The sequence below is a fragment of the Alosa alosa genome, chromosome 10 (genome assembly GCF_017589495.1).
Source record: "Alosa alosa isolate M-15738 ecotype Scorff River chromosome 10, AALO_Geno_1.1, whole genome shotgun sequence".
Classification (NCBI taxonomy): Eukaryota; Metazoa; Chordata; class Actinopteri; order Clupeiformes; family Clupeidae; genus Alosa; species Alosa alosa.
The window spans coordinates 16,313,828-16,332,298 of NC_063198.1; the positions used below are offsets into that span (position 1 = coordinate 16,313,828).

Sequence of the window (18,471 nt, forward strand, 5' to 3'; positions counted from 1 at the left end):
TAGAGTGGTTTAGGTGACCATCAACAACCATAAAGCCTTAACAGAAAGCCTGTGTTTGCTGCAAAATCATCTATTTTACTTGAGGGTAGATTTTGTAAAAACTCCTTTACTCTGGACAGGTGAAGGCCAAGAATTTAATGTTGTTCTTGCCCTAAACAGGGGCTTGCCACAAGATCTCTTTCGCTGACATTTTGGTCTAAACCTAAGCTTTTGGCTAAGGCACACCTGACTTGAATGATGACCCATGCGGGTTTCCAGACCACAGTGAATACTCTGAAAATATATGGTGGCAGCATTAGACTAGTATTTTCCTCCAAAAACAATGTTTGCATTTGAATAGTTTCAAAAACACAATATCCTCCATTTTAATGAATATTCATGAATATATATATTTTTTTTATTATTTTTTTCCAGGTAATTTCAGTAGAACTACAAATGTGTTATTGTTATTTGATTTATCTTTACACAAACAAAACACAGCTGCAATTTTGTTATTATTACCTGAAATACACAATTAATTGCCATGACTTATTAAGGTTTTTAAAAATAGAGATATAGCATTTTGGAATCAAACTTCATTTATTAGTTCCCCTTGTAAAAGTTTTTTTTGTTGTTGTTGTTGTTTGAATATACAAAATCGTGTATTTCTGTTACTGAATGATAAAAGACTGAGAATGCCATTACTGCATTTATTCAGCCTGTTGACAACATTTGAACCATCCCACTCAAACACTTGTGTTGCTAAACACATATAGCATATGACTGAGGAATACTGGAAATTGCATTAATCAACTTAAATCACAGCATAAACCTTTACTGGCCAGTTACTGAAGGTATTGTTGGGTCCAAATGTCGCCACAAGCCCAGATCAATTGGCAAAGTCCATTGCAAGCATTCCATGATGACTTTCAAGTAGGGGTGCAAAACAAACACACAAAAGACCCCTCAGAGACAAAAATAAAAACTTATAGAGTGGTCTGAGCATGAATAAACTAAATAGCTTCAAACTGTCAAGTAGAAATAGTTGTACCAAAGATTTGGCCTCACCTATGCTGTCAGCATGTGTCAGTGAAGCAACCATACACAGAAGTCTTGTGCATTAAAACTGGTCCCCATTGGAATTTTTTGTTTTGTGAGTTAACCCTATATTTATAAACAGCCATCCAGCCTACACAAATGTTAACACACTAGATCTTGATATTTTTGTAGTGAAACATGGAGAACAAAACCTTTTATTTTTCTCCGATCAATTTTTTTTTGTAAATAGTATAATCAAAGAGTCAAGTGTATGATAACACAGTAACACATTTTTAAAGGGTGCCTCACAGAATTTTTTTTTTTAAACAAAATTTCCCCAATTGTACACACTTGTCTTCTCCTCGGATGCGCTGTCCACCATTCTAATACTGTACATCATCTTAAGAAGGCTCTTAACATCTACCATTCAAGGATAGACTATTTATTAGTGTAATTTAATTAGTTTTTGTGTTTCATTCAGTTGGTATTCAAATTGAGTATACTGTATGTATTGAAGAAACAATTTGTTTAAGAAAAAACCCTGTGTGTGTGTGTGTGCGCGAGTGTGTGTGTCTGTGTGGGTTAGAAGAATGGCATCCATGGCAGGAGAATGTTTTTTAAAACTGTGCCATGAAGATATATGTATGTATGTATGTACATATTTGTCCTGACTGTTGTTCTGACCTTTTTGTAAGATTTACATGAGTTCGATGTTTGAAACAATAAAAGCACACAGGAATCTACAACTGAATGGTCTTCTTTTGTACATGTATTAACCAGCAATGCAATATATGAGGAATATATAGATATATGTGAAACCTACAAGTGTATGGTGTGCTTTGTACCCACCTATTTAACCAGCTGTACAGTATACAGTTTCAGCCTATGTGCTTCTTGGGAACCAAACCTGTGATCTTAGTAATATTAGAACTTTGCATCACCAGTTCAGCTTTACTTGTTTACTTATGTCCCATAAGATTTCACATATAAAATACAACTTTAAATAGTTACTTAAAGGCACCCTTAACAGCTTTTTGACCTTAACATAACATTTCCAAAATCATTTTGATAGCACATAACCTCATAACATGACAAACGGCACTTCTGCCATTGTCTGAGTGGTCTTCTAGGCGATTACCGACCTTTCTAGTTTCGGGTAGGAGTTTGGTTAGTTTGTTTGGTGTAATTATAATGCACATTGTTTTCACTGCTTTAAATCATTGTTTTAAATAACATAAAGTAATATAATTTATCATCACATTTTAGGCAGGAACAGCCTTTTTATCAGAAATAGTTTCTTGTAGAAGCATCTAGATGGCACCAGGTTGCCTCCTATCCGAGCTTACATGGACGCCGACATGACAAAACATAGCATGGGAAAGGATGAAGTGTGTCTATCACTTAGGCAAAACTGGTGGAAGACAGAACTTTTATATTGATGGTGAAAAGATCCTTGTATTATAGAGAAACTGGTGAAGAGCTTAGGCATGTAGTTAGAATCCACCTTGAGCAGGATGTCTGTCATGTTTGAGAGCACCTGGCTCCGCCTGCAGGCCAAGGCCATGGTTGTGGACTGACTGGAACCAGTCATGTTTGTGTGTTCTAGAATCATACACAGGAGACACAAAACTATACTGTTTAGCATTCATGTTTATTTCAGGTTCAGTAAACAAATACTTGACAGATTTATGATAAAGTTTGCTTAATGTGCAAAAACTATAACAAGTATAGGATAGTTAAGGTTGTAGGTAAATGGTTATGATCTCCACACAGTAACAAGATCATGCAATGAATGCACACGACCATGTTTTTTTTTTAAGTCACCTGGAGAACATCATCTTGTGAGTAAATATGAAATGTAGGCCTCTAAGCTTGAGCTTTTTCAATGATGCTTTGATGCTCCTGAAAAATACATATTTAGATACCAAATGGGCATCACAAATGTAGATAGACCTTAGATATAAATATACAGTTCGACAAGAGCATTTAAAAGAGTAATTCTATTTCAATATGTTACTGTTTATAGGGTGTAAAGAATACAAAAGTAAACCGGTTTCTCAAAGTGATATAGCTTGTGATATGATGGTCCTTACATACATGTAAATACAGTACACGGATAGTATTTGTGAGAAGTTATACAGTTATCATACAGTTCCATTTCTCTTCACATTGTCTATGAGTAGTCCTACTAAATCTCCCATTAGTATGGGAATATGAATATATAATGAATAATTACTTGAGTATTCCTGCAGTTGTCGCGTATTTCTGCAGTTGAAGCGACAACTTCAGATGAAAAACAAAAGGCAATTTTAAATACAAAAGGCACACAGGTACAATATAACAGCTGCATGTATTATTGTGTAAGGTAGTATTCATTGTTATGCTAATGTTCACAGCTGATGCTTTGGATAAAAGCGTCAGCTAAACATACATATCTGTAAATATATAAAACCATTTCCATAAAAGTTGGGATGCTGTATAAAATGTAAATAAAAACAGAATATGATCTTCATATCTCGTAAACTCGTGAAAAATAGCAAGCAACACAGTGATAAACGTGCACCTGTCCCAACATTTTTGGAAGGTGTTGTGGGCATCAAATTCAAAATTAACATATACTCTCCAACAACTGATACGTGTTAATTCATACGTGCACTATGCAATATTCTCAATTAAATTGAGTTTACATGATTTGCAAATTATAGCACTCTGATTTTTAATAGCATTCTAAATGGAAGTTCAGGAGGAACGTGAGGAAATTTGCCACGCCTACAGCGTCAGTTATTCCTGCCTGCCGGTTCAAGTGGCAGCATGTGGTTTCAACCCACCACCTCCCCTCACACCTCCCATCTTCCTTGGTTAGGAATAACATAGGGGTGTACGCATGGATCCTGCTTGACTCCTGCTAGCGCAGTAGATTCCTTCACGATCCCTGCAAAGCACTCATGACCCTGGCTACAGACCTTGCCAAACACACTTTTTATTTGCTTCTCTTTTTGCCAATTTAGAACTTGAACACTATTTTACACAGCATCTCAACTTTTTTGGAAACGGGCTTGTAAACAACCTGGTGTTCCGATTCTCTTTGGGATGGAGTGGTAAGGCAAAGTGTTAGGGGTACATGGGGCACACTTACAAACTCACAACAAAGGATTACAAGAGATTTGGAACTGGTCCTTGGTCCCATTTACACTCTCCACATTACAATCCCCTCCAATCACATGAACATACATTTAGAGTTAATGGATCACACAAACATGTAGCTAATATTTCCATTATAATCAGTGGTTAACGTGGAATTTGGCAGGTGTGGCAACCCTAAAATCCAATGTCGGTGCAACGGGGAAAAATGACTCACCGTTGGACAACATATGGTGTAGCAATATTTTTGGACGAGAATTGCTAGCTTCTTGGTCACCTCTGTACACGCGAAAAATTAACTCACCATTTATTTTATCAATATCATGCTGCGCTATATCGTTGGTATGAAAGAATATATTTATTATTATCTGAGGTGGCGGGACTGCGTTCCTCTCCACACACACACACACTTTAACCCCTGATTATAATATTGTACAAGCAGAAGGGTATTTAGGTATGAAAACTTTGTTTTCATTTCCATAGACAAAGTACTCATAGACCTTCCCACGGTAGTTGTAAAAGGCTTGGGTGACGGGAACCAACTCTATGGTCTGCCTCTGCGGAGAGATTGATACAAGTGTTCATTTACCAACTAATTCACACTGCTCTGTGTTCTTAAACCCATGAAGATGCTGACTAAACGTCAGAGCTTCAACATGCTGCCAGTAGGCTACTGGACATTACGACTTATAGTAGCAATGTCATAAAAGCTCACTTGTAATCAGTGCTGAAGTATGCAGATGGGTCCTTTTAACACTTTAAACAAGTAAGCTTACAGAAACACCAATAAAGCCACAAAGAAGAGGTTAACATTATATCTGCGTCTAGAGATTCAAAACTCCTCCATTTCTTCACCATCTGCACAAATGAGCCCCAGCACCACCTTTGACAATCAATTAACCACCTTCCTAACATCAAATGGGTATTTTGATTACTTTCAGTCTGGTTTTCGGGCAAATCACAGCACTGAAACAGCTCTCATTAAAGTTTCCAATGACATACGCCTCAACACAGATTCAGGTAAAACATCAGTCCTAGTGCTACTGGACCTTAGTGCAGCATTTGACACTGTTGATCACAATATTTTACTACACAGACTAGAACACTGGGTTGGATTTACAGGCATAGTTATCAGCTGGCTAAAATCATATCTACAAGAAAGGAGCTTCTTTGTTGCCATCGGAAACTGTACCTCAACACCAACGTCCTTGACCTGTGGTGTTCCCCAGGGGTCGATCTTGGGGCCACTATTATTCAACCTCTATATGCTCCCACTTGGACAAATCATTCAAAATAATTTGATTTCATATCATAGCTATGCAGATGACACACAAATTTAATTAGCTCTATCACCAAACAACTATGGTCCTCTTGAATCTATGTGTCAGTGTATAGAACAAATCAACACCTGGATGTCTCAAAATTTTCTTCAGCTGAACAAAGAAAAACTGAAGTAATTATATTTGGTAAAAATCAGGAAAGACTTAGGGTTGCCACTCTCCTTGACACAAAAGGGTTGAAGGCAAAGGATACTGTTAAAAACCTTGGTGTATTAATTGACAGTGATCTAAATTTCAACAGCCACATGAAAGCGATAACTAAATCAGCTTTTACCACCTCAAAAATATTGTCAAACTCAGAGGGCTGATGTCAAAACATGACTTAGAAAAACTCATTCATGCATTTATCTCCAGCAGGGTTGATTACTGCAATGGACTGTTCACAGGCCTTCCTAAAAGACTATTAAACAGCTTCAGGTGATACAAAATGCAGCAGCTAGGACTCTAACAAAAAACTAAAAGAACTGACCACATTACTCCAATTCTTAAGTCCTTGCACTGGCTTCCAGTAAGTCACAGAATTGACTTTAAAGCACTATTGCTTGTTTATAAATCAGTAAATGGAGCAGGACCTAAATACTTGTCAGACATGCTTCAGCAGTACACACCTTCTCGTCCTCTCAGGTCCCAGGTGAAAAACCTGCTAGTAAAACCTACAGTTAGAACTAAACATGGTGAAGCAGCTTTTAGCTGCTATGCTGGCTCAGCTGTGGAACCAACTTTTAGGATGACATTAAAAAGGCCCCAACTGTAGTCAGTTTTAAATCTAGACTTAAGACCAAACTGTTCTCAGGCGCTTTCTGCTAACTGTGCGAGTTACAAATTCTGAATCTGCCTCGATAATTATTCTACTTTGTCTTTTATTACTTTTTTTACTACTTTTGCCTTTGTTTTGCTTACTAATTATTCTTTATTTTTAAAATGATTTTACCTTGTGTTTTATGTTTTCTTTTTATTATGATCTTTACCTTTTAACTATTCTTTGACTATATTGCCCTTCTATGCTTTTATTTGTTATTATCGTTTGGTTTTGTTTATGTAAAGCACATTGAATGACCTCTGTGTATGAAATGTGCTATATAAATAAACTTGACTTGACTTGACTTGACTTTGACAGGTAAATTCCTCCTCAGACAGAAGGTGATTTGTTAAGCTGCTTACCTGCTGCAGGATGCGACGGTTGGAAGAGAACTTGGCGATGTGCTCCTCGATCCCTTTCTTAGAGATCGCACAGATCTCCTGGTCTGGGAAGCCCACAATGGGATAGACCTGAAAGCATCATCACACGGAAAGCAGACACAGACGTCACTAACCACAAACCAAACTAACTTTGACTAGATATATTCTATGTCAGTTATAAGTAGGGCTGCAACAATTAAACAATTTATTGATTAGTTGTCGACAATTAAATTAATTGGGAACTATTTTGGCAATCATTAGTCATTTTTAAGGAAACAACCATAACATTATCTCATTTTCTCTCATTACTCTTAAATATTTTCTGCTTTACTTACTCGTCTATGACTAAATATATTTGGTGTGTCGATTAAACAAGAGTTAGTTCTTTTTTTATAACACAAATTGAACTTAAAAGTGCTCTAAGCGATGTCGCTTCTGTTGACGTTCAAACAAAACAGAGAGCTAGCTCGCCCCTCCCTCCCTTGCAACTGAAACTCTCCTGAACGCACACCTCGCTGGTGATTGGCTAAGACAGTTTGTTTTGTTTCATGGTCCAGGCTGTTTTTGTTGCCATTTTTGGAGTCTGGGCTGTCCACAGAGACCACATTTTTTACAGTGTAGGGGACAGGCAGCTAGCGGATGGTGAGGAGATGTTTGCTGTATGTGACAAAAAATGTTTTAGCCTAGAAAACACATAACATCGCTTAGAGAAGTGCTTCTTAAACTGTGGGTCGCCAAAAATATTGGAGAACTGCAAAATGATTTGCAGTCTGGATTAAAGAAATGTTTCTAAAGGTTTTTAGTCAAAGGCTGACATTGACATTATGCCTTTGGTGATGACATAGCCTACCTATGAGGGAAGACATTTTCTGCCTCTGCTTCTAATACAACATTTCAAAACCAAATTCCGCCGGTTAGAGATAAGGGGGTCGCGAGACTTTCTGGGGGGTCACCAGACAAAAAGTTTAATAACCACTGGCTTAGAGCACCTTTAAATAATATGGTCATATGAAGTTCTGGCACTTTGTATGACATATGCTTTTTAATCAAGTCACACAAGGAAGAATGACAAAGTACCAAAAGGTTTTCATCCTCAAAAAAGGCATCACCGGACACACTCTCAAGCTTCTCCATTGGAAACTCAGGCACCTTGTCAGGAGGAATGTATGCCATTATATTGTTCTTCCTGGGGGAAGACATTGTAGTTATAATTGGAGAACCTAAGTCACTTAAACCCGATTAGTGAGATAGTATGTGTGTGGTAGGTATGAACATCACAAAGAGCCTCACCATACAATAGTCAGCTGGAGGAAGTGTAAAAGGTTCCTTTGTCCTTCGCAGGATGGGCACACTTTAATACCACGACCGTGACAGCAAATACATCTAAAACAGAAAAATGTTTGACATACATACACACAAATCAATTCACTTCTAATTCCTGCTGATGTGATGTGCTTTTTCTTAGAAGTCTGTGAATATGAGTGAAAGTAATTATTAAGAAGCAGCAGACAAAAGGGACTGTTACTGAAACTAACACAGCTGTGATCTGGTGGAAGACATTAGCCAAACGTGCTTGCTATTGTACATCAAAACAAAAGACCAATATACATTAGAGATAAATCATAACCTATATGGGAACCTAAGGGGGGTTATTCCAAGTAGATGGTTATGTGATAAAGCTGGATAAGTTAAGCTAGAGAAAGTGGTAATCCTCCTAAGAGTGTATGCTTGTTCTGTTTAGTGTATGAGAATCTCTGATAGAGAATGAAAATCCAGGCTCTTCTATTACCAGGTTTACCGCTACCTCCAGCTTAACTTGCCCAGGTTTACCACTTAACTACCTACTTGGAATACCCCCCAGGTTTACCACTTAACTACCTACTTGGAATACCCCCCAGGTTTACCACTTAACTACCTACTTGGAATACCCCCCAGGTTTACCACTTAACTACCTACTTGGAATACCCCCCAGGTCTTAGCTTTTCTTTGTTTTCGTTCACTTCTTCAAAAGACAAGTGCAAAGCAACAAAAAAGCAGATGCTGTTAGCATTTGTGAGGGGTAGTGTAAGCAAACTACCAAACAACCAGGTGATAAATGTTAACAATTCATCTTAATGATCAATACAGGTCAATACAGTAATACTGTTGTCGAAAAACAATAACATGGAAAATGCTTTTCAACCAGACTAAGATAATTGATTTGACCAGTTACATGTGCTGAAATGTGCTTTTTTAGGCTGTTCAACGGACTGATGATCATACCTTCTGACTCCACGGCCATGGCAGAGAGTGCATCTCCTTCGGTTCTTGCCAACACCTCTGTGACCATGGCCAAAACAATGTACACAGCGCACCTGAAGAACAAACACACTACCAATGACCCACTTTGGGTTTTGGCCAAACCCAAAGCTCTGCTTTAAGTAAACTGCCCCCATTTTATTTATGGATCCCAAACCCCATTGGACTCTTTCCAGGACTCAATGGAGGAGCAAAGCTAGAAAAGACAGACACTTAAATGCTAGAGAGAGATGAAAAGAGAGATGAAAAGAAAAAATTAAATCATTCTCACATGTCCTCGGGAGAAACAACGGGAGCAGCGCACACTCCCCATGCTCTGACATTGATGGCATGGCTGAAATCAGATGAAAGACTGAATATGTAAGACCAAGACTGAAGACCAAAACCATTACCAAAATCCTAATTTGAGTAGAAATTTGTCGTTTTGTTCAGTGAGCATAACATAACTTTTCAGAAACCTAAAACCCGAGATGCTTTATTAAGACATCTAATGATCATCTTGATTTTTCCATGTTCATATTGTGCCATATAATATCCACCACTCCAACAACATCAATGTGTTCACGTTAAGAATTAAGACACCAAGGATTACAATTTTTAAAAAGTTCAGTCATTGAAAAAGACTGAAAGAAGAGCTAGATTCGTACCTTGACCAGACAGGAGTGTGGTACCCGGACTTGCGTTGTGACGTCAGTGTATTTCTGAGGATACGGCACGGGAACCTCCCATGGCGGTGGGCTCATGCCATTTTCTGGCCCGTCCACAAACTGGCCTGTGTGAAAGACCCTGGTCACTTATTTTCTCCCATTCCTATCTGAAGAAGCCTGTGTAGTCACCAGACTCTCCTAGTTATTCCAATAGCAAGACCAAGAAGTGGAACACACATACATGTATCTGATTCCCTCCTCCTACGCAAGCGAATTCAGACACTTTTTTTTTTAAGTATATTTTTTGGGCCTTTTGCCTTTATTTGCGACAGGATAGTGAAGATAGACAGGAAGTGAGTGGGAGAGAGAGAGATGGGGTGGGATCGAGACATGACCACAGGTCAGATTCGAACCTGGGTCCCCGTGGGCACTACATGGTACAGGCGTTGTAGCCTGTTGCGCCACAGCGCCCCCTCAGACACATTTCTAAGAACACAGTTCTACTAACTACGAACTGGAGAGGCTACCCTTAGAACTACACAGTTCCAAGGGCTTTTTTTTGTTTGCATTCGCACACAGTAGGAACTCTGAGATGACTTAACGCACGTTAGTAGTTCAATTATTACATGAACATAAAATAATGAACGGACAGCATTGCTATTTAGCATTGCTATTTACTAGCTACTGAGGTTTATTGACAAACTAGAAGTTCACGGTATCAGGAAGCATTAAAAAAAATGAATCCTTATTCTTTCCATTTGTCCAGACACCAGAAGGCATTTGTCACGTGACAGCAGCCTTCTTGTGCAGTTTTTATGTTAGGCAAATTTAAACAGACGCTGAATTATTTCTATAGAGATTTTTAAAAATGGCGCTTCTACTGCCTTGGCCAAGTTGGCATGTACATCAGTCAATGTTCCTATGCTCAGTGAAGAAACCCTACCCCAAGGTAGGAGCTCAAATAGTTATAGGAACTCCGGTTAAAAAGTCCCTACAGTGCAAAAGGGCCTGATAACATATAGAAACTTTAGAGTCATGGAATAATTCTATCTTCTCTCTCAGCGTGGATAACAGTACCTCTATATGGCTCTGATGCCCAGTTGCTCGATCTTAACTCTGTGTATGTCTCCAAACGGTACTGAAATAGAAACAAAAGTGTAACATGACCAGCAGTCCAAAGGCATGCCTCGAGACACAAAGGCATGAGGCAACCCTATGAAAGCCAAGCAAAGCATCTCTATTCAAATCTACAGAAAAGCCTGTACGGGGTGGATATATACACATGGTGATTGCATGGTGATATGTTGTTATACTTCTGTGGAACTGCAAAACTTTTGTGACAGCAATAGCAATATTTATTCATTTTTTGTTTTGTTTCAGTTTTAAAGATTAGATGTCAAGGTGTCCATCAACTTGTACATCAACTGCAAACACTGCAAACTCTACATTTTGTAAAAAAGATGTCACATCTACCCGGTATACTGTAATAGGCTTGAGGTCCTTGAAGACCAGGTTTTTGGCGGGCTTGCTGCTGTAGCTCCACTTCTTCTCCACATACTTCAGGAGAGCCTCACGGGCCACGTCCTCTGATACTGTTGGCTCCCTTCAGAAATACAACAAGCTGTAATTCTGTCAGTAATCAGTGATTCTGTTGCATTTCTGTTGAAAGCTTGATCAAGCTTTAAACAGAAATGCAACAGAATCACTGATTTTTTTTCAGTCAGGAGTGGGACAAGCCATGTACAAAAAATAAGATTGTAAAAATATTCTTTTTTTAATCCAATAGAGGTATGAAGGACCAGCGTTTCTATGTTGTTCCTTAGAGTTAAGTACAGTACAACTAGTAGAGCAAGCTGCTAGGCTTGATCCTCAGTTTGCACACATACTGATGTTTATCCAGTAGTGTACTTATTGATAACAGTGTGCACTAAATATAAAAGGGAACAGAAGTACAGTATATGAGACACCTAGCCAGTGTCAGACATTTTCTGAGGGACAGAGACTTTGCAAGAGACACCGTACCTCACATTGGGGACATGAGCATTCTGATTGCTGTCTGGTGGAGCGTACGGAGGTGGAGCATGGTAATTCTCATCAGGATCCCCTATAAAGAAGGCAAAGAAGATTTTAAAAAAACTCAAATTCAAAATTGATAACCTCTATATTTTCATGAATTAGGTAAAGCTAATCATTTGTAAAAGGAGAGGGGGGAGTACTGATACAGAAATATTTAGTTAGGCTACACTCAACTATTACTGACAAATATCAGGATAATGAGGGTTCAGGTAGAATGGGCCTATGACATCTAACAGTAGTTAATGCAGTTTTTACTCTACTCTACTCCTATCTCTATCTCTATGCTCTCTTACTCTCAAATTGCACTTCTGTGTCATATGATAATGAATCAGCTATCCATCATAAAACAGCTTTAAGTGCCTTACCTCCTCCTTTGGAGCCCTCGTAACCTGAAACACAGTCCAACCAGCCAGGTGGGGGCGCTGATGGGCCTTCCTCAGGAATTTTAGGGCCAATCTCCACTGTGTGAAAAAGGAAAACCTGTCAACGAATGTGTGTGGAATATGATACAACGAGACCAAAAAGGCTGAGTGGCCAAATGAGACCCAGTAAATGAGCCAATAGCGTGCTACTCAAACTCCTGTTCATTTGAATGGGCCAGAGGGGAAACCTTTAAATACTACCCATGCGGAGCGTATTATGCAACGCACACAATGCTGTGAGCTGGGCATAAAAATACCCAGTGCAAAGGAGTTCCTGTCAGCTGAGATTTCTCGACAGATTGAGAGCTTTATAAAGACAGAAGAATGTAGGAACATAAACAGCATAATTAAGAAACACAATACAAGCAGATCAATGCTGCTTTGAGCAGATTAGAGTGCAACCATCACAACGTGGTTACCAGTAACACTAGACATAAACAACATGCTGGCCTCCTCAAAACTAAACTGAGGTCTAGAAAAGACCATGACTTTCCCAAGGGGGTCCTCATATCTGAGGGGATTAACAATACTTATTAGCCAATAAAAATGCAGGGGTACTTTTAAAGGACACTGTCATTTGATCTTCTCAGAGTGACTTTCAATTAACTAACTACTGGAGCAGCGCCCCTGAGCAAGTTGGGGTTAAGTGCCTTGCTCAGGTACATAATGGTGGCAAGCCCTGGGATTGAACTCACAACCTCCTGGTGTTCCATCTGGATACTGTGCAAAAATTCACCTGAAGTGTTCAGTGCTGCAATGTACTATTTGCGTCTATTAGTACATAGCATGGTTATGCTTTCTTTATGAGATTTGACTTTTTCTGCTAACACTGTTAGATGACATTCTATCTATTAATGACAGGAATGCCTGTCTGTGTGTGTGTGTGTGTGTGTGTGTGTGTGTGTGTGTGTGTGTGTGTGTGTGTGTGTGTGTGTGTGTGTGTGTGTGAGTGTCTGTTATTTGCATCTTGAACTGTTATTCAATTAGGCTAAACATAGACTGAACTCAAAACAGCTGTTAGGCCTATGTGATTTTGATCTAGGCTATAAAAAAATGTCAAATGCAGCCATGCTTAAATTCAGCTTACTGCATGTTTATTATAATATAATATAATAATATTCAATATCCTTCATTGAATGCTTAGCTGGAATTATGTTTTTCCCTATACATTTTTTAAAGCCCGCGTACCTGCGGGTACGTAATTGGGCTACGGGTTTTCTAATAGCATGTTTTGCATGGGCACTGCACTAGCTTTTTAGAAGACATGTGAAGACCAATGATGTTATGACCTGGTGAAGTTGTTATGGTTATGGGATTTGGCAGACGCTTTTGTCCAAAGCGACATACAAATAACAACAATACAATAGTTAAATTAACAGTATTTAAAAAAACGGTTTTTAAAGTTATCCACTACAAACAGTTTACTTTTTACACAGTTTAGCAGACCATAACGCATAAGAAACACTTAATAAACTAAGTGCATGTTGTATCATTCATTATGTCACTGTGTTGGTCTTGAAAGTCTACATTCAGCAACCTTGCACTTGACTGGCAAAAAAGAAGAGTTTTCTGCACATCCTGCAACTATAAGAAACTATACACCTGTAAAGCAGGTATCCTCTTACACTAAGGCCTTTTCCACAGTGGTCTGTGATTCTATGCTGCTGCGCCTGGCCAGATAATACCCTTTGTCACCGTGCCACCAAAGTCGAATCACATAAAGACTTCCTCAGGGACAGCCTTGTAGGCCAGGACCATATACTGTATATATATATAGTACATGGGCATTATATACACATAGCGTATATATATATATATATATATATATATAATCATATGATTAACCTCATTACCAGTGTCTATCACCATCAGCTAAGCTCAGCCCAAAATAAGCCTTTTGTAATTAAATGACATATGATCATTGTCACTAATTACTATTACTAATATATCAATGGTTACTTAAGTATAAGTATAAGTATAAGTATATATACTTTTTTGATCCCGTGAGGGAAATTTGGTCTCTGCATTTATCCCAATCCGTGAATTAGTGAAACACACACAGCACACAGTGTACACACAGTGAGGTGAAGCACACACTAATCCTGGCGAGTGAGCTGCCTGCATCAACAGCTATTTCGAGGGAGCAGTGAGGGGTTAGGTGCCTTGCTCAAGGGCACTTCAGCCGTGCCTACTGGTCGGGGTTCGAACCGGCAACCCTCTGTGCTAACCAGTAGGCCACGGCTGCCACTTTTTTTTTTTTGAACATAGCTAATCTTTAATTCATGTTTTGTTAATATGAAAACTCATTTTCGTTGTTGATATTTAAATACCTTAAAGATAAACATGACCATAAACGTAAAGGGTTGTGAGGTTTTACTCTGCTGACCAAAGCAGAGAAGTGCACATTGCAGAAAGAACAAAACTGCTGCCAGCCTGCAGCCGCAACTATTTGTTTTGGTGGTTTGTCCAATCCAGACTATGTGGCACTGCACAGCAACAATAGTGGAAGAATGAAAATAAAATTCAAGACCCAGGAGAGAAAAGTCCCTCATACATTTGCTACAGCTCTTTAGTCACATGTTGCACAATTGCCGCCAAAGACCTGGGCAAAGAACTAACATACTAAGGTGGGGTGTCCTCAGTGAAATAAAACATATGCACACAGATACAGTAAAAAGGGAGTGTTTGGGTTGAGCTTGTATGGGCAGTCTTTAGTTGCATGCTAAGAAAATGCCACTGAACTATGTGCACATGTTGCAGGGCTGACACAACTGAAATGATGTCTTAACAGCACATAATATGATATTTGCTTAAGAGGTTGGAGTTGAGTAAGACCTGAAGAAACCTCTAAACCTCTCACTTTTGACCTCTAACACATGAGTTCATTCTCATGAATCCACTGGCTGTAGAAGCACATGTTCTGTGATCTCAAAATGTCATTCATAGGCCATACTTATTAAACATTTGATTGGTGTAAGAGCGAGTGAAGCCAATCAAATGAATGAATCTCACTCTCAATGTGTGAGAGTTGGCAGCTCTGGTAAGTATAGTATAAGTATAAGTATATACTCTTTTGATCCTGTGAGGGAAATTTGGTCTCTGCATTTATCCCAATGCTAATACTATGAACATCAAATTTTCACTAAACCTCAGATCTGAGGTCTGTTTTTTTTTTTTTTTTTTTTTTTAGAAAACCTTGTATACATAACAGGGAGGAATCCCATTCTACAATAAAAAAAATAAAATTAAACTATTCTACAATAGCCCTGCACCGACATCCATACTACATCACATAGGTACTTTCAGGGCTCGAATTATCTTTTTGTCTTTAAGGGGGTCTCTCTATCTCATAAAAAGTTGGCACACCCCGCGCATAGCCTAACAAGGCGATACAATGAAATAGCCTATAGGCGCAAGTGGCGCTTTTGCGCAGTACAGTATATGCGCACGGTAGGCCTAGGCTTTACCTTGACACACGCACACAACAGACATAGATTTTTCATAGAAATTGATTACTTTTAATTAATTTCAACATATTATTGATTATAATAGTCCATATCTCATTTCAATTTCACAATACAAAGAAATAGACTAAACGATTTAGTCTGTGCCATTCTCAATTTCACAACGTACCAGACCACCGTCTCAGATAGGCTATCCTCAGTGTCAAACACAATAATACATGTAGTGTAACTTATACACAGGGGAAAAAGCACTAACTGGCAGAAATGAATAAAGCCAGCCAAACTATGTTCTAGTAGGCTAATGTGTTGAACCGTGGAAAATTAATAGACGAACAATTTTGGAGTTTGCGCTGAGATATTGTCGGGTAGCCATTAAATATTCCGACATCAGAAATTGCTAACAGGTGTTTCAAAATAGCTGGGAACTTTCCAGAGCTCTGAATGGCAGATGATAGCTAGATCATCAGACAACACAATCATTGTAGGCTGCATTATGGGCCATAATTTATGGCTTTGTCAATCAACATAGAATAGGTGAAGCGCAAGTTCAACAGCAAACAGGACTTTTCAGCACGTATCAAACCACGTAGGCTAGCCCAATGAACGCCTATGCAAATAGACAAAACACTCACATCAAAGCAGGGTGACTTCTTCAGATTTGCGAGTGCTTTCAAATCGATACGGTTTGCTCATAGTCTAGTGGTGTGGTGGTGAAGTGTCTGCGTTCAAGATAGTGTAGGCTATAGGCCTACGTCCCGTAGTAGCCTATATTTTAATTTAACGTCTTTAATGGTAAGAGATTGCACAGGGATGGATAATGAGCGGTTGTTTAATATTAAATTACAATGCCAGACACCTTCAGATATGAGAGACCCCCTCAGGTTTTTGACTTTGTTGCTTTCATGGGAGCCAGTCCTCACTCTATGGGAGCTCGGCTCCCTCTGGCCCCCACGTAATTCGAGCCCTGGGTACATTATTTTGATGGTCAGAGTACAGTAATTCCCACTATTCCTAGATGCAAGAGACTATCACTGCTGGGGAGGGGTATAGGCTATTTGGGGCCTACAACATTAGGGTATACTCACACACTGTATGTTAATAATCAACAAGTGGAATCTCTGACTTTCCCGAGATCCTCCTCCCGTGCTCCTGATCCACTGTTTACATCTAGATCGAACCACGAACCTGATAACTTTTTAAGCGCAGCTAAAGGACCAAGATGATTCACTGAATTGAAAAACAAACAAACATATGAAAAACAAACAAACATACGAACGGCACCCAAGTCATAAGCTATCAATTTGAATCAATGTGTGGTGTAAGTCATCTTACTGTAACTCCACATACAGATAGCCTATACTGTAAGTTATGCTTGTTATTATGCTAACACAGTGCTCCGGCAAAGCATGTATCGCTACCGAAATAGCATATTATCTAAATAATTTAGTCTGTTTCAGACTAAAACATAAACTAGGCCTACCAAATAACTTTGCAAAGGTAGCCTATATTTGAAACATTACTCTGAGGACTGAGGCTAGCCCATGTTTGATTGGCTTCAAAATGCAGTGGTATCCCACACATCACCTTGTAGCTGGCAATAGCAGCCTAAACACACAGTCAAATGACAATAACTAACCCTAGCCTAATTCATGCAGTGAAATATTGTAACTTACCAAAACCTTCCGTTTCGTCCATAATTTGTCTGCCAAATTGAACTCTCGTTCGGGTTCTGTTGCAAAGCTGTAAACTTCCACCTCACACCAAAACACACCCTCTTACGTCAAAACTATACCCTCTTACGACCACACCCCTCTCGCAGAGCACACTGCAGACCAGAGAATGCTTTAGCTTCACTGACACATCTAAACACATGATTGAGTAGCCTAGGCTTTAAAGCACGCAAGTATTTGATAGAGAATATATCCGTAGAAGACACAGCAACACAAACCGAATACACACACACAAAAACCTAATGGGGAACTTAAATTAAGCAAAGGAGCAGTTCTTCGACTCAGCCTAAGCCAGGGGTGTCAAACTCATATTAGATAAAGATTTGTTGGAATGAGACCGCGTGAGGGCCGTCATGTCATGGTCATCATTTTTCTGCATGGGTACGAGTGCTGTTTGATATACTCCTTTTCCATATCCACTTATAAGCAAACTAGTACAAATCATGTGCTAACGCTATTTCTCTCTTGAAATAACCTACTTCCGTCAGTTCTTTCAGCCTCTTCCTTCCTGAGGATGGTTTGTAGTGCTAGGTTTAATCAAGGTATCATAGAGATATTGCTTTTTACACATTGTTGAAGACTATATATTTTTAAATTTCCCCTTCCTACCCAGAACATCTGGGGGCCGTATGAAACCTGCTGGCGGGCCTGATCTGGCCCCTGGGCCTATGTTTGACACCCCTGGCCTAAGCCAAGGCATATGGAGAAAACGAAAAAACCTTGTTATTTGTTTCTGTAAGGGAACATGAACATGCAACAAACTAGGCTCTTGGCAGGGAGCACCCTTTTTTCTCACTGAATGCAATGTCTGTCCTTTTGTCTCACTCGAACGGAGCTGGGACCACACTAAGTTTTTGAGCTTTGCTACGACCTAGCGTCTATTTCTTGAATGTTTTCAGGTCTGTAAAGCTTTTTACACAGGACAGTAGGCCTAGGCTAAAATGGGCCGATTTAAGACAGGCCTACGTTTTTGACATTTTGTTTGGTGCAGGAGATGCCAACTGTTGCACTTTGTGCTACTGGCAATATGATGATATGGGAAGTGCCTTACACAGTCAATAGTCCCCGTTTTGATAAACTATAACTGCAGTTATGGGACAAAAAAGTAGGTCTGGCTACAAAGTAGGCCTAGTAGAGAAATATTTTCATGACCAAAA

At 39.1% G+C, this 18,471-nt stretch overlaps 1 protein-coding gene across 3 annotated transcripts; it reads right to left on the minus strand.

Annotated features, from left to right (window-relative positions):
* Positions 1–568: 568 nt before the first annotated feature.
* On the minus strand, positions 569–17,329 carry ssuh2.1 (ssu-2 homolog, tandem duplicate 1). 3 transcript variants are annotated; one of them, XM_048255301.1, is made up of 14 exons: positions 17,258–17,329; positions 12,064–12,159; positions 11,645–11,726; positions 11,096–11,225; positions 10,700–10,760; positions 9,623–9,747; positions 9,247–9,309; positions 8,940–9,031; positions 7,968–8,060; positions 7,755–7,863; positions 6,660–6,767; positions 3,254–3,300; positions 2,842–2,919; positions 569–2,619 (listed from the first exon to the last, which is right to left on the minus strand). In XM_048255301.1, the coding sequence occupies exons 1-14, from the start codon at positions 17,277–17,279 to the stop codon at positions 2,511–2,513; spliced, it is 1,215 nt and encodes a 404-aa protein (XP_048111258.1). In that variant the 5' UTR covers positions 17,280–17,329; the 3' UTR covers positions 569–2,510. The 3 variants fall into 3 exon arrangements, with proteins under 3 accessions (XP_048111258.1, XP_048111261.1, XP_048111259.1); XM_048255304.1 differs by lacking the exon at positions 569–2,619 and having other exon boundaries at positions 2,655–2,919; XM_048255302.1 differs by lacking the exons at positions 569–2,619; positions 2,842–2,919; positions 3,254–3,300 and adding an exon at positions 4,560–4,715.
* Positions 17,330–18,471: the final 1,142 nt, after the last annotated feature.

Coding starts and splice junctions, on each gene's coding strand:
- ssuh2.1 (XM_048255301.1), bottom strand. CDS start 17,279: ATGGACGAAACGGAAGGTTTTG. Junction 11,226..11,644: donor GCTCATGTCCCCAATGTGAG/GTACGGTGTCTC, acceptor GTATTTCTGAAG/GGAGCCAACAGTATCAGAGG. Junction 6,768..7,754: donor TTGAGGATGAAAACCTTTTG/GTACTTTGTCAT, acceptor TGATGCTTTCAG/GTCTATCCCATTGTGGGCTT.